Source organism: Tauraco erythrolophus, chromosome 3 (assembly GCF_009769465.1).
Source record: "Tauraco erythrolophus isolate bTauEry1 chromosome 3, bTauEry1.pri, whole genome shotgun sequence".
Classification (NCBI taxonomy): Eukaryota; Metazoa; Chordata; class Aves; order Musophagiformes; family Musophagidae; genus Tauraco; species Tauraco erythrolophus.
The window spans coordinates 78,572,393-78,588,953 of NC_141467.1; the positions used below are offsets into that span (position 1 = coordinate 78,572,393).

A 16,561-nucleotide genomic window follows, 5' to 3' on the forward strand; every position below is an offset into this window, starting at 1 on the left:
TCTCTGCTTCAGATCATCTGTGCATACTTTGAAGTACAGCTTTTGTCTCTATAGACCTTTAAAAAAAACATGGTTTTGGCCTATCAATCAGACATTGCATACAGTAATCTAGAGTAGTCATAAACTCTAATCTGGCTTTAAATTAAAGACCAATTAGCTATAGGACAAACAAAAATCACTCTAAAATGCCTTAATTATGACCTCTGTCATTATAAGCTTCGTGACTCTCTCTATGCATTCACAGGGAGGCAGGGAAGTTTAGCGTCCCAAAAAATTAACGGTACCTTATCCGCAATTCCTCACTTTCTTGAGAACAGCTAATGCTTTTTCTAAAAGATAATCTCTCACTTAACCAGCAAAATACCTATTAAAATCCCCCTATCCTTCCAGCTTCCAAATCCTTTTTTGTGTTGTGTACCAACACTACTCTAGCAGCATTGTATAAAGTCCACCAGTTTAGTTTTGAAATCTCCTGTTGTGTAGTAGCTAGAAGAACTTTAAAACCAATAAATCACCTAAAGCTAGTTAACTGGAAAAGTTACTTGCATTCACGTTTACAAAACAGCTGATAAGAGAGAGGCAAGGATTAGTAGTAAAGATGACGATAGCCTACAAAAATAATCACAATGAAGTTTTCAACAGCATGATCAGGTCAGACAAGTTTGTTTTGAGGATTCTTCTAACACATCTTTATTTTCCCTGCAAGTCTTCTGGCTCCTTGATCTCTTTTATAGCAACTATGAAATAAAAGCAACAATTTGTTGTGGATATTTTAATTTTAATTCCATTTAAAGTCAGCAGAGGATTCAGAACAGTATGCTTCTGAAACAAATTCATACTAGACAGAAAAAAAAGGTATGTAAGTGTTCAGAACTTGAAAATTTGGCCACATTTACGTTTCTCTGCTTAGAGGAATCAATGTATAAAAACTCGACATTCTCATATGGTTTTTTCCTAACACTTAAAACAGAGGACAAATAACATGCAGAAGAAATGAAGCTACACTAGCTTTTTAAAAATTATAGACCAAAAAGGAAATTTCTCTTTATTTTGTTTGCTTCTACTTAAATGAGTTTACATTGAAGTTTAGTAATGATGATAACTTTACATAAACAAAGGAACTAATGTTTGACCACCAGTGAGGGTGATCAGTCACTGGCACAGACTGCCCAGAGAGCCTGTGGAGTCTCTGTCCCTAGAGATACTCAAAATCCAACAGACAAGGCCTTGAATAACCTGTTGTAGCTGCCACTGCTTCGAGAATGGGGTTGGACTACAGACCTCCAGATCCCTTCCAACCTCACCTACTCTATGAATCTGTAATTTTCTTGTATTGCTCAAGCAAAGGTTAAAACAACTTTCATCACCAAGTTGCAACTTTGTTGTCAGTTTGAGAGTGAACTAAAACATCATAAATTTCTTTAATACATAAAATTACTTAGTTGCAATGTCAACAATGTTACAAAGTCCTTATCCACCCAACCAAAGTTTCCTACTAGTCTTGAGTGTCGAAGATGAGGTTTTTCCTCAAACAGACTAGCTTTGATTTCTTCCTGAAATTTAAATATGCAGGTACCAAACCAATCAAAGCATTCTAAATACTGACATAAGCAGTTATTTTCTTACATAAGAAAATAACAGCTGATTGTCAGCTTGGTTGCTAGTGACAGATGTTAGTTAAAACTAATGAGAGATTGACCTGGAATGCATCCAGACATCATTAGCAAGTTAATACTCATATTACAAGCACATGGAGATAAAGACCACTCTGAAAGCTCAGACTGAAGTCAGAATTCTTGATCTAATTCCAATGTTCATCTTCTGCCTCAAGATACTACAGTGACGGAGAATAAGAACGCCTGTCCAACTGATTAATACAAATTTTGCTCTCTTGTAAACTATGTATGCATTGCTCTTGCCAAACTGTAGTAAGCTCATTGTTTCCAGAGGAAGCAGCCAGCATCCTTCTCACCAAGACCCATGTATGCTGAGCATAATAGTTGAGATCATTAACTATACAAGTTTTAAATACAAGACACACATTTGATGAGAACTTCTGTTTTATTTTTTAAAAAGTTGCAAAGCCAGCTAACGTGAACAACAGGAAGCTGTTTTTTCTTCTTTTAATACGAATGCCTGCAACCACATGAAAACGAACAAAACCTGAACAGTTTACACAAAAAAAAAGAGTCATGTTTTAATTTTATTAAGCTAATCTCAGTAAGAAGTGTTATCTACTAATGCAGTAGCACTGAAGTTCTTCTATCTGAACCGTTTGTGTGGTAAATCAACCAGCACTTCCATTTTTCAAAGTCATGAGACACAGAATTAAAGTAACCTAAAAAAAACCCAAAGCATTACAACTCCATGTCTTCATACCTTGATGTAAGACATCCAATGTTCTCCACAATTTCTGGGCTCTTCTCTGCCACAAGTAGGCACAATACAGTTCTCATGTCTTAACCACACAGATACTTCAACCAAGAGCTAAACAACTGAACTAGATATTATTTACAACCGTTGATGGAAACAGGTTCTTCTGCATCTTCCAGTAATTAAAAAAGTGAAAATAACTGTCAATACTGTCAAATCTAGAATGTTTTATTCTAGAGCATCTTTTCCTCCTTTACAGCAAGCTCAACTTAACTTTCCGTGGACCAATTGGCCTATCATTCAGTTCATTAATAGCAGCCATAGCTTCCTCATAGTTTGTCATAGCAACGATGGCATCACCTGAAGGTAATCCTTGTTCATTATACTGTACAGAAACTGACTCTGGTATGACTCTGTAGCCATAGAAAAAATCCAGAATCTCATTCGGAGTAGCTTTAAAAGGTAAATTTTTCAATCGAATAGGAACAACGCGATCAGAACCACCACTGAAATTTGGCTCTGGCATAAATCTTCCTTCAGGAAAATTTCCCATTTTATTATTCCCAAACTCCATTCTGCCAAAAGGTTCACTGTCACCACCAAAATCCATGAGGGGTGGCGGACCCCTAAAATCCTTAGGAGGGCCCATGAAGTCCTCAGGAGGGTGCCTAAAGTCAGAAGGATGCCTAAAGTTCCCAGGGGGACCAAAGGAATGCATGGGTGGCCCTGGTGGTGGCCCAGATGGTGAACCAACTGGACGGGAAAGCTCACCTCTGTCATAAGGATGTGAATGACCCTGCATGTCATTTGGTGCAGACAATGGTACAGTTACACCAAACTTGTGCATCTGGTCTTCAGATATAAGTCTTACTAATACCTCTGTTCCCAAGAATCTTCGACGATTGAAATTTTCTGCTTTCATGGCTTGTTCTTCAGATTTAAACTTCACTAATGCTTCTCCCAGCCCAACTCCTTTGTCATCATAGAGCAAGTAAATATCATCTTCATCAATATCAAATCTTGCAAAGAACCTTTGCACTTCAATTTTTGACACATCAGATGGAAAATTCCTTACATAAACACATATCTTAGGGCCGGAATGTCCTTCCCGGTAACTTCTTTCTGGTATAGCCTGTCCAAGATGATCTCTGTCCTGTGATCTTTTCCTCTCACAAGAATCAATCATTTTCAACATTGACTTTCTTGAAACTGGAAAAATGTAGACAGGACGATTGAGAAGAACCTTTCTATGACATTCCAAAGCAGCCTGATAATCTCTCTCATTCCGTAACATCACAAAGGCATCTCTAGTCCTCCTCTGATGCTTATCCGTTAGAAGCTTGATTTGTTTGCTGCATATATCCAGATCAGGAAAGAAAGCTCTCAAATCACTCTTCTCCACATTAATAGATAGATTTCTTAAGTGTATGTAATATTCCCGGTTGGGAGGTGAACGAGAACGTGTTCTTTGTCTCCTTGGTGATCTTGAATGAGAATGCTTCCTTGAATGCATGTAGCCTGAACTTCTTGGAGAATGGTCTTCGCACAAAAAGCAATCGATTTCATTTGGCATGTCTACTCTCCCACCATATTCAATCCACCGCTCCTCTGTAGATGGGCTAATTTCTATGAACCTCTGACCCATGTATTGTCTGTGACGTTTAAGTCCTTCTAAAGCATCACCCGGCGTAGCAAATTTTACCAAGCAATCACCATTGTTTAAACCGTTGCGATACTTTATCAGAATCACTCCATCCACATGTATCCCAGCAAGGAACGCACGTACTTCATCTTCTGTTGCAGAGTAAGGTATACCACGTAGAAATAAGTAAAGATCATCTGGATTAAATGGATGAGAATCCTTTCTTGACTGATAGCTCGATTTAGGCATACCTATATCACCGTGTCTTGTGCCATTGGTATGGAAACCAGCCTCCGGATGATTTAGTGGACCGTAACCAGGCTTACTTATTCCTTTTGGAAAATCCGTGACTAAATGTGGCATGTCTCCAATATCTGATGCCCCAGAACCATTAGTACCTGTTCTTCTAGAGCCAGACATAGTTTCTCGTCCCCCACGGTCAAATCGTTTCCGGCTCATTTCTATGGTACTCTGCATTTCTGCCTTGCTGCTGAGAAAGAGCTCTACGCGTGAGTCCTTGATAAACCCTCCTGAACAGCTCATGGCACGCCGTGCATCTTCGTCTGTTGCAAATATAATAAAAGCCTCCCCAATCTCTCCTCCAATAATATGCACACCTCCATCAGGAATCTTCAATCCCAAGAAGAAACGACGAATATCTGGAGGACCCGCAACAACAGGAAGCCCCTGTAAACGGATGACTACAGCCATGCTGAGCTCAACCCACAGCAAAAATCACCTGCAGACAAAAAGGTACACATGATAGCACGTCTTTAGTACTCAGCTGTTACAGTATCTTAACACTTAAGAATCTAGAGCCTTTTTAATGAATGTCCTTGTCTCAATCAAGAAAGAAGGTATCAAAAAACCCACAAGTTCACAAGAACAAGATTAAAACAAGATTCACTGAAAGTTGATTAGTCAGAACGATTAGCTACTCCACCAGCACACGTGCACAAGCCTATCAATATTCCCTATCCTAAGGGAAACAAAATCCACCTAAGTCACTCCTCACCATCCACAATACCTAAAGAACACCTTAAGTCTTTCACGGCATAGTTACTGTATGCCACAGATCTCTGCCCAGTCCTAAGGAACAAAAAAACAAAATCCTGTTTACTTTTGAACAGGACACTTGCGATCATAACACAGAAAATGCTAGATGATAAAAGGAGAAAGGAAAGAAGATAACTACGTCACTGGAAAATGAAGAAATTCACCAACAGTGATGACTTCACTGCTTTGACAAGTTGCTCTACCCAGTGATCAGTTCTGCTCAATAACGTATGTTTTCTCAGCATTCAAAACTGTTGTCTCTTTCATGTAGTCAGAGTATTAGCTGCAGCAGCCACATGCACTCAGGAGAGCGTATCCTAGTTCCCAGCCACAAGTCTGTGAGAAAAAAAGGCCGTGTATGATCTTGTCACAATATTCAGTGAGAAGTGTTAAGCTTTTGGCAGCTTACCTGTTTCTGCTTTGAAGACCTGATAAAGTCTGTAAAATCAACTTAACTGTGGAAAGAAAATGAAACATAATTAATGGCTGATATCTGTACTTTGCTTTACATACTGTGCTACACAGCGGCAGCTCATCCATAGCAGTGGCTAATGCTAAAGCCAAGTACGTAATGAACCCACAATCTGGGATACTAAGAAGAACTCCTTCCGTGTTCCAAGATGCTGTGCACTGCATCTTTGTGTTTCCATTTTAGAAGCAAAAGAAATTCAAAATTTAAGTTGACTTCTGGAAATGATGAAAACACGATGAGATTACTTGGTCATCAGTTGTGCCGCACAGAACTGTTGGAATGAAACAGACTGACAGTATATCGAGGGAGAAATTCCCAGTTCAATTCCTTTGAGTCCTTGAAAGATGCGTAAGCTCATCTCAAGATCACAGGATGTGTCCATTCTTCTGAAAGCCACCTGCTTTCAAAGCTCACAACAAAAGTATGCTACTCACCAGTCCAGCACTTCACTTAACATACACCATGAAGAAGATCAAATGAAAGAGCAAAAATATCCAACAAGAAGAAACTTCAGGGAGTATTTCAATTTACAACGCAAACTGCAGTATTTTCCCTATATGTTTACTGCCTTTCAAACAGAAGAACAAGAATCACTTTCATACACTGACTTAAACATATCCTGATTTTCAACACTATCTAACATCACACAATACAGAGCACAGTACTCTCAGAATAAACACAAGCTTCTGTAGCAAATAACTACAGCCCTTTAAAAAAATAGAGCCCAACGCTCCAGTGACAAGCCTTTGAAAATATCCCTTGCACAAACCCCTTCCTCAATAACAAACGTAAAGCACTACATCCTGATGCCAGGTTATCTATTGATGACAGTAACTATCACTCCACCTCAGCTTAGCAAAACAAGAGCAAAGCCCAAATTCTGTAACTAATGGATTCTATGTCACTTCTACATCAGCACTTTGTAAACACAACAAACCAAAACCAACTGCCTATTTAATAACTGCACTGAAGATCATCTGTTCCCTGTATGTTTGTGGTGGGTTGACCCTGGCCAACAGCGAAAGCATCCACAGAGCTCCTCATCACCACCAGCTTCACTCCTCATCACCACCAGCTTCACTCCTCATCACCACCAGCTTCACTCCTCATCACCACCAGCAGGATGAGGAAGAAAACAGGAAGAACTAAGTCAAGAAAACTTGTGGGTCAAGAAAAAGACAGCTTAATCAGTGACGGAATGAGAAAAACAGTGAAACGAAGGAAATCACTTACCAACTCCCACAGGCTGACTGATGCCCAACCTGCCTCCGAACAACAACAACCACCTTGGAAGCCGATAAAAAATGCCCTCAAAAAACCAAAACGATCAAACAAAAAACTTCTTCTTCCTCTACCTCAGTTTTTGTTGCTGAGCATGACGTTACATGGCACGAAATATCCCTTCCATCAGTTTGGGTCAGCTGTCCCAGCTGTGTCCCCTCCCAGCTTCTTGCCTACTCCCAGTGTACTCACCGAGGTGGCGGAGTGGGGAAAAAAAGAGAAAGCCTTGACACTGCACAAGCGCTGTTCAGCCATAGCCAAAACACTGATGTGCTGCCAACACTCCTTCAGCCACAAATCCAAAACACAGCACCATACAGGCTGCTATGAAGAACGTTAACTTCATCCCAGCCAGACCCAGTACACTTTTTAATGTATCTTCTCAACAGATGTGATGGCAATGCCAAAAACCAAGGAGAATTCAAGGGCAGAATTTTCTTACAGGACCTTCGTGTCTTGAAAAATGAAATCCGTTGCCCTGCTACTTCATGATGTATTTAATCTGTAGTATTTCTGAATTTCACAACTCTGCATTCTTATCCCAATTTTTAAACAGCATTCAGATCAGATCTCCTTAGTAGTTCTTCGGTGATAAAGAGCAAGTTGTCCACGATGTACCATGGATACAACATACAACCTTCAGTGGTGAAAACTAGACACAGTGATTCCAGATGATAATGCGATATTTAAGAGGTCCACAAACAGAAATGCAAGTTCAAATAAGCTTTTACTAACTGTAGATTGAAAATCAAGCATTGGTAGAAAACGTAGACAAGCCACTCAACTATTTGAAGTGAATGACCAGAAAGAGTGACTTTTGGGATGGAAGTGCCACACAAAACTAAACCCAATTCATTAACTGAGCAAGGACTTCAAGGAACAAGGATTTAGATAATAGACTGACAACTTCACACCACCAATTCAGAAGCACAAAAGTGTGCACACCGTTTTAAGAAATTTTATATTTGAACTGAGTTCACTAAAAAAACAGTACTACACCTATACTTCCACTGCCTCAGCAAATTCCAAATACCATTAAAACTTCATTTAAAAAAACAAAACAAAACAAAAACAAACCCCAAACTTGTAAACATTGTAGGAAACTAAGCCTGCCCTAGATTAATATTTTTACCACAACGTTGAGAGATTATTACATAGTCTGCAGGCAGCGAGCATGCAAGCTACAAGGAACACCCACAGAAATACCCGAACTATAAAACCGGACCAATATGAGACTAACTGGTAGATCAGAGGACGATTTCTTACTCTAATTTTCTTCGAAGTAAGCCTTAACAGTCGAAGTAAACTGCTGCCAATAACAGCTTTCACATCGCTGAAGGAAGATGCGAGCGAGCTCTGCATCTGGGGCCGCTGGGGCTTACACACGGCGCCGCTTCCGAGCACTGCGAGCCCGAGAAGCCCGTGAGGCGCCCGCCGCCAGCGGCGCCGCTCCAGCTGTTGCACGGCTCCGAGCACGGACGGCCCAGCACAAGCCCGAAAGGGGCGGGCGGGCCGCAGCTTAGAGCCGCGGGCGGCGCGGTGGGCAACGGGGAGTCAGGGGGACGGGGGTGAGGGGGTGGCGGCTCCGCGCCACGCGCGCTCCGGCCCGCCAGAAACCGCTCGTGATCCGCCCCCGCGGAGAAGCCCGGCCTCCCCACGGCACCGGGACAGGGCTGAAGGGGCGGACGGCGGGGGGGAGGCTGCTGGGCAGCCAGGCGGCACGAGGAGGCCGCGGCCCGGGGAACGGCCGCGCAACGGCTCCGCGAAGGTTGGGCTGAGAGAGAACCGCTTCACGGCGCGAACCCCGCGCCCGTGGTTACACGCAGCGCCCCGGGAAATCGGCCGCTCTCCCTCACATCGTCCACCCACCGGATACGCCACTAGGACAGGCTCCGCGCCGAGCCCCGCTCCCCGCACTTCCCGGCACGGCACAGCCAAGATGGCGTCCTCCGTCGCTCCCCCCCACAACAGTCTGCGGAGAGGCCGAACTGCGCCTGCGCGACCCCCTCCCCTTCGCCCCTACGGCTGAACCCCGCACGAGTCCTTCCGGCCCGCGCGCACGCTCCGCGCGGCAGAAAACGGCGCTTTCGTAACTGTCACTTGTGCGCCTGCCCAGTCGCACGCCCGGTCCGTTCGCGTACGACCGCGGCGGTGGCAGCGCTGCAGCTAGTGCGCATGCGCTCTCGGCTCGCTGGCGCAACCTGCGGCAGCCGTATAAAACCGCGGTTCGTAAAGAGAACAGCGTCGCTTAGGTCAGTGCTGGTTTGGCGTGTTAAGCGTCGCCTTCAGTCTCTCCTTTCCGTTAGCCCGGCTTGCCTCGCCGAAGAGGAGAGGCAGGGAGGAAGGCAGGCCTGGTGGGGTTCCATGCTGACTGGCCCGAGCCTGTGGGTACCCCAGGCACCAAGGAGGGCGTTTGCACCCACTGCTGATTTTCCAATGGCTACAGACGCGATTTCCAACCTAACTCGGGGCTGGCTTAAGTCTGGGGTTTGGGAGGAAAGGCAGGCAGGGACAGAGGAGGGGAAGAGGAGGAAGAAACGTGTAAGGCTGTGTACAGAGAAGGGAGAGAGGCAGGCTACTTTGGTTGTGCAGTTGAGGTAGTTATTTTATCTTACTGTTTATCTCACCTGCCGTTCCCTGTCTCTTATGTATTTTCCTCTGTATTTGTAGGCTTATTCTGTACTTGTCTGCTCCATTTTGATAGAAAAAGTCTGTATTATTTATGGTGGATTCACCTAGTAACTCAGCCTTTAAAAACTCCTTGAACCCAGCAGAAGTCTGATGAGGATTAAAGCATTTGGTGCAATAAGCATATAGGCTTTCAAGAAATGCTAATACAGAGAATCGTAATAGTTAGGCAATTAGCACCCAGGAAAGGGTCAGTGAGGAATAATTAAAATCCAGGACGTGAGGTGCCCCGCAACGTTTTGGTAATGTTTGAGGGAATGTGAACGAGAGAACGAGAGCATCCTGGCAGGTGAAAAAGGTAAAGGGGAGTAACTCTAGCTGTGCGTCCATTCCTCTAGGCATGCAGTGTGTTCGCCCTGCTACCAGTTTCCCCTCAGCGGGAAATACCACACCCACACATCACGTTTGTGTTACACATTGCGTCACAGTTTCAGAGATGAGGTACCAGAAAGTGCAAACTAGACCTCCGTCTTCTCTTCATTGGTCTCATCCAGCTCCATGTTCTAAAACAAGCCAAACAAAACCCTCCCAACGTCACCCCTCTGTTTCCAGCCCCTCCACCCCTGCCGCTCCCCGGGTTTCCCGCCCCTCTGCAGCCGATCCCTCAAACCCTCCCCTCGCCCCGCCCGCCTTCGGCCGCGCGCTTTGCCTCCCGCGGCGGGCCCCTCGCGCTCGCCGTACGCGAGGCGACTGGCCAATGAGGGCGCGCCGCGGGAGGCCGCGGGTAGCCATGGCGACGCCGGGGCGCCGCGGCGCCGCCGCGCTGCTCCTGGTGATGGCGGCGGCGCTGCCGCCCGCCCGCGGCTTCTCCCTCCCGCTGCAGCGGCCCGCTGACTGCGGCGACGCCCGCTACTTCGACATCTCCCGGCTGGCTTGCGGACCGTGCGGGGCCCACCAGCGACAGAGCGCCGGTGGTGAGCGACCCGGCCCTGCCGGGCGGGGGGAGGCGGGGCTGCCCGGGCCCGGGCTCCGTGCGAGGCCGGCGGAGCTGAGGGAGCTCCGCGCTGGAATCTGCCCTCCCAACAGCGGGAGAGGCAACGTCTGAGCTCAGGTTTTGGCAATAAAACAGGAGTCCTTAGGGGCAAGTCTGAAAAGGCGGCGAAAAGGGCCAGGATCCCGCAAAGACATAAGTGGCCACCCCAAAACTTTCATACTTGTTTCTGAGATACATCCCAGAGGAACGTCTGTAAACCATTTTTTATAATCTTTCTTTCCTCAGGCATTTGTATGGTTATAGATATTCACGGTTTCATCAGTAAAATTCATAGGGCCCTGAACTTACCTTCTCAAACACTTCTCTAACTTGAACCTCCTTGCCAAAACTTGAACGTCTGAGATGTTAAGTGTCTGAGATCTTCACGCTGTGAACATACTAATGCTTGGAGCACACACAACGCACCTTGACAGTACTAAATGAAAAACAGAGGTGGTAGTTCATAGAATCATAGAATCATAGAATCACCTTCTTTAGGAGATAAGACGGTATGATAGTGTCCATCTTTTATAAATACACAGTCTAAGAGAAGTGGGAGTTCAGTGTTGTGTGTGCAGAAATTAATTTCAGACTAAGACCCAACAGAATCTCTCTTCAGAACTGGTACCTCAGTCAGATGCAGTGATCTGGATGGCTGTGTTCACAACTGCTGCCTAAAAGCTGGTCGTTTCTTCCACCACCATCATAGTATCTTAAAAGAGCAACCCTGTGGTTTACTTGCAGAAAAAAATGCACGATAATAGTTTTCAGACCCTCTGATAGTGTGGGTGTCTAGATCCATAACTCCCTTTTAGACTTGAATCTTCCTCTAACTCAAGGGCTGCAAGGAGAGACAAATTCGAGGGGGAGGTCAAGGATTTATTTTTTCTGCAGCATCTGACTGGAGCAGTGTAGGTAGCTGCCACTCAGTCTGCTGTTTGCATCTTGTCTGAATTCCACTTGGGATTGCACAAGTCTGCCCAAGCACTCCAGTGCTAGCTCGTCACTGTGGATTCTGCTTTCAAGAAACATACCTAAAAATTTAGGTATCATCGCTGTGAATGGCACAACTCAAGTCTCCTCATTGATCTATTGGGCTTTTTGTAGTTAAGTGCAAACGGTTGATCATTTTGACAAATGTTGTTTCTGTAAAACTGGTCTCATGAGGATGTACTTTAAGAGTATAAAACTTCACAGAATTTTACATGACCTTTACGTGCACAGTTCAACAAGCTTAAATAATAATAAATACAGTTTATTAGTACATAGAATCAATTTTGATTTGTAGTATGTGTTTAAAAATACAGAGAGAGGTCCATGATAGTGAGACTGAAAAAGTTTCTGAAGAAAAAATTGTTGAGCACTAGCAGATGTGCACTATGATGTGCCATGAAAGTAGTCTTTAGTTTAATTTCATACTAAATGTTAAGTACATTCTGTTATTCACTGAAAACTATTCAATATAAAACTTGATTGCCACGCACAATTTTATAGTTTAAAATAGCTTTACAAGCAGCAGTTATATTTTGAAAAACCTTTGCATATAAACATGTTTTGTTTTAGGGCTGACTTCCTATTCTAAGGATAAAAACTGTATAGAAACATAATGCTGTTATTGTAGAGAGGATGGGCTAAAAATGGCACTGTGGCAAGATTTAGGGGGAGAGACGATATCTGTTATTAGACCAACTGATACATTTTAGTTTAAACAATCCCACAAAAACACAAGCTCTGGGTTCCTGTTCCACCCTGGTATATCACTCAGCCAATGAACGTTTTCCTGAAACAACTTTGTACAAATTGTAACATGAACATTTTTAAAAAGCAAGATACTTTTCATGCACATCTCACTCAGGTGTTTTATTTGTCTATCTAATAATCTATATTGATTTCTTGAGAACAGTAACAGTTGTTCTTAGTGTTCTGTGAAAAAAGTCAGGTTTGTATAGATTAAAAGTGCATTTGTGGGTTTTTTTTCCAGGTAGTTCATGTGTATGTCAGCCAGGATACAGGATGGTTTCTAATAATGGTGGATCCTCCGTTAGTTGTGAAAAATGCCCAGAAAATATGGTAAGTGTTGAACTTTTCATACTTTATCATAATAATAATAATGCTTTTTTAATTTTAAGTTTCCTCCTGACTGCAAGTTATTTTTCACTAATTTAAAGTTATTTTGCATAACAGTCTTTGCATGGGAATTTTTAAGACCACGCTTATAGGTAGTAATTTTTTTCTCTTCAGAACTGTTTATTACTGTTATTTTGCAGGCATCTTTTCGTTATAAATTTGACCCCACAGACAAAGCAAGAGTATTTTAAATGTTTCATTTCCTTCCACTGCTTTCATGTTATGTTATCCTTGTCCAGAGACCACTGTTTTATAAAATGTCAAAGATGTTTTTCAGCTCATAGGTATCTTATTTGATTATTTATATAAATATTATTATTGTAATATTTAAGCTGTATCTTCATAGTCCCTGATACTTTATCTTTTTACTTCAAAATGAGCTGCTGCTATTGTGTTGCTGTAATCATATATATCTTTGTAGTTTGGTCATTTTTTTCTAGCTTTCTTGACAAATGAAGATGTAATTTTGGGTCATATTCACCAGGTTGAGCCAGAGGCACCAGGCTTAACCAGCTTTTCCCCACTATAGTAAACAGAGAAATATTTTTTCTCCAGCAAAAACAACTTTTCAGGGTGAAAGCCTTCCTGAATGCTTCTTTCTGTCCAATAACTGTAGAAGAACTCTCAAGAGACCAGCTTAGTTGCATAAGTTCAGTTGGGTGTTTAATGGCTAATGGGTAACGTAGGTAATTTCTCTCTTCTTTCCATCTTCTTGCTACATTATACATAACATTGACAAATACCCACTGATGTTTTGATCATTGTACTGTTTCTTTCTCTTTCCTGTAATGGAGGCATTTGTCTTTGATCCTATGGCAAGGCTTATGCAGAGATAAAATTATGATAGTGGAGAAGGGAATAACATCAGTATCACCTGAAGATGAGTGGTTATCTTCATTTTCATGGGTTCTGTAGTGCAGAAGATCTGTAGTGCAGCTACTTCATAGTATTAAATAAATGTGGGTGTGAACTGTTTGGGTATGTGCAAAATTCCATGCAGTTATGTAAGCTGCTTCACTTAAAACTCCTCCATTTCCATTGCTTCTGTATATTTATATGCAAATATGTCTATTTATGCATTGTTATGCTTATTGGTTATTTTTCTCCAGTGTGGTCTTTTTTAAACCTTCCACTTTTGATCGACTGTTATCTTCACTAAAGGGTGTTAGCTAATGGGTTCAGAAAAATTTAAGGATTAATCTACATCCGTATAGGAATTACTTTTTGCCAGATTATTTAGCCTTTTTTTATCTTTAGAAGCTTCATGAATGTTATCAATGTTGTTGTATCTGAACATGTTTTCTAGTAAATTAACAGCTGGATCAGGCATTCTTCATAGAAGTTGAGTGATGTCTGTATTTTTTAAAATTATAGTAGTTTTACATCTTATTTTAGACCGGAGTTACTCAAGATGGGTGGAATTGTATTATTTGCCCTAAAGGCCTGACTTCAGATGGAAAATGTAAATGCCTCAATAATGAAATATTAGGTAAGAAATATATGCAAGTTGTGAGATATTAGTGCTTGTTTTAGATATTTGAGTTTATTAAGACATGCTTTTCTGTTAAATAAGAAAGGAAATTTAAGCTATGTTTACATACTTGATGTAAAAATTCAACATTTCTCTTGATCTGAAACCTCATTCCTGAAAGACAACAGATAAATCTGTACCGTTGTTCATTGCAATAAAACCTATTATGCAAACATTCAAAAAATGAGTACTGCTGTATCACTTCCTTTAAGCTGGTTGGCACTGAGTGGAGGCATTAAAATGGGAATAAAACCAATGTCAATATAGACTAAGAAAAAACATTAAAATGTTTTGAATTTTATAATGCACAGGTACTTGAATTTTGTAATGCACAGGTAATGCAGTACAGGAATTACACATGTATGAGTAGGTAGAACAGAATAGCCTGGGCAAGCCAAGCAAACTGCTGTGCATTAATATCAGTGGATTTCACGCCTCCCTGAGACACATGCCTACATCTGTGGTTTCCTGCGACATGCTTCTCTGTATCTGTGGCCCTTGCTTGATGCTCTCTAATAGCGGCAGATGAATTTCAGTAGGCACAGAATTAATTTTAATGTTAACTTTAGTGTCTGTGTTAACTATATTTTTGCTTGTCTTTCATATTAAAACAATAAGAGCAAAGTATAATATTTATCAAAAGTGTAAACCAAAAAAGCTCTTGGGAGCTCTGGTTTTCCTTATTTTTAAAGACGCAGGAGGGAAAAGAGTTTTCGTGTGCCTGTGATTCTTTGAGTATGTATTACTAATGACTAATGTCCACTTTGATTACATTTCTAACAGAGTGTATTGGAGAATCACACTGTTTTCCAGATCACTAATTTAAAATTCTCCTAGAAATCTGTAGAAGAGTGAATGCCAATCATATCCCTTAAACTTTATGAGTTAAAAAATACATTCCGAGCCTTTATGATAAAATATTGAGAGCAAAGCTGTATCTGTAATTTAAAACGCAGAAAGAACGTTAGTATTGTAATTATTTTGATTCTCTTTGTATCTCTCTTTTTTTTTTTTTAATAATTAGACTTGGAAATCTCCTGCCAAATGATTTAATTGCTGGAAGATGCAGTTTTGAAACTTTGAATTTGTGACATTTGCATGAATCATTTCAAATTAAAATGAAATGATTCATCATTTTCATCATGCAGATGAAAATTAGAAATATTTTTTCCAGTAATTTGTAAATTTGATGTTTTGAGTTTTAGCTTTGCAGTGAAGCCTTGGTTTGAAATTTGGTTCAGAATAAATAACAAAGGAACAGCAAAACTGGACATGAAGTATTGCATTTCTCATTAAAACTGAGCTGCATGTGCGTAGCTATAAGCAATGCACTTATATGAATGTGCATTTATAGTGGATGTTATTTGCAAGTTGTGCACTTGATTTTTTTTTTTAATAAAATCTTTGCATTTATTTTAGATCTGCATAGACACTTGATTTTTTCACACTTTTCTTAACCTGTATGACATACTGTGCATCACGCAGTTTTATCACAGATGCTTTTCTTTTCCACTTAGTGGAAAGAACTATCGATGGCATTTTGCTTAATGAAGCGTTGTGCGTACATTGTAATGGAAGTGAGCAATCCTTCTCTGCTTCAGATGCCTCAGGAAGTAGGTGAGTATTCTTTGCCTTTTGTGATGATAAATTTGCACATCTCGTGTTCTGTTTAAATGGAGTATTCTTGAAGAACAGTCTGTGTCTTTGGGGTGACAGTTTTAAAAGCAGTGAATTGGAAATCGTTAATGCCATATCGAACGCAGTGTTTGTGTTCACTGAAGTCCTGCGACCAGCAGCTCGGCTTGTTTGTTTTGCTTTAGCGTGACTAAAAAGGGGGCTTTTGATTTGAAGCAGAGACAGAATTCTGATTTTGATAATTAACTATTTCATTTTTTTCTGCTTCACTGACAGAAACAAATCGGTAATGTCTTTTGGATTCCAGATTGAACTAGTGAAGGTGCTGACAGCGTGATCAGGCATACTATGTAATCAGTTTTCACTAAGTATGCTTAACTACATTTTAAGTGCATTCTTCGTGTTTGTGATCCATAGGTGTGTAAGATGTGAAGAAACATTCGTCAACGTAAGCAAGTCTTGTGACTGCAGCAGCCCAAACGTTTTAGTAAGTAGAAGAATGCTTATTGTATTGAAGCTCAGAAAAAGAAACGTTATGTTGACGAGTGTGTAAGTTTGTTTTTTTTTTCTTTTTCCCCAGGCTGGAGGATTGTGTTTCAGTGCTAGTGAAAACTTACCCCCAAAGGGAGTTGCAACTGTTCGTTTCGGACAGCTGGTAAGTGTGTTTATTCTAAAACGTTTTCAAGTTACCATCTCATTTACTTTCAGTAAGTCTTTTACATTCTATTCCTGAAAAACAAAGGTGGTGGTTTCTTGTCTGATAACAGTGATTGCAAGGTAATT

The 16,561-nt window shown here is 41.5% G+C and overlaps 2 protein-coding genes across 7 annotated transcripts in view; one reads left to right on the forward strand and one right to left on the reverse strand.

Annotated features, from left to right (window-relative positions):
* Nucleotides 1-2,109: 2,109 nt before the first annotated feature.
* Nucleotides 2,110-8,773, reverse strand: RBM12B (RNA binding motif protein 12B). Of its 6 annotated transcripts, none has more exons than XM_086608737.1 (3): nucleotides 8,694-8,773; nucleotides 5,481-5,526; nucleotides 2,110-4,754 (listed from the first exon to the last, which is right to left on the reverse strand). In XM_086608737.1, the coding sequence occupies exon 3, from the start codon at nucleotides 4,724-4,726 to the stop codon at nucleotides 2,627-2,629; it is 2,100 nt and encodes a 699-aa protein (XP_086464863.1). In that variant the 5' UTR covers nucleotides 4,727-4,754; nucleotides 5,481-5,526; nucleotides 8,694-8,773; the 3' UTR covers nucleotides 2,110-2,626. The 6 variants fall into 6 exon arrangements, with proteins under 6 accessions (XP_086464863.1, XP_086464859.1, XP_086464862.1 ...); XM_086608733.1 differs by having other exon boundaries at nucleotides 2,110-5,407; XM_086608736.1 differs by having other exon boundaries at nucleotides 5,236-5,526.
* A 1,436-nt stretch (nucleotides 8,774-10,209) lies between these two features.
* The window catches only part of TMEM67 (transmembrane protein 67), a 34,198-nt gene continuing 27,846 nt past the window's right edge, over nucleotides 10,210-16,561 (forward strand). The window contains exons 1-6 of the mRNA XM_086609460.1: nucleotides 10,210-10,426; nucleotides 12,467-12,555; nucleotides 14,008-14,101; nucleotides 15,661-15,760; nucleotides 16,196-16,265; nucleotides 16,359-16,433. Coding sequence (XP_086465586.1) covers nucleotides 10,210-10,426; nucleotides 12,467-12,555; nucleotides 14,008-14,101; nucleotides 15,661-15,760; nucleotides 16,196-16,265; nucleotides 16,359-16,433 — 645 coding nt within the window. The remainder of the gene's footprint in view (nucleotides 10,427-12,466; nucleotides 12,556-14,007; nucleotides 14,102-15,660; nucleotides 15,761-16,195; nucleotides 16,266-16,358; nucleotides 16,434-16,561) is intronic.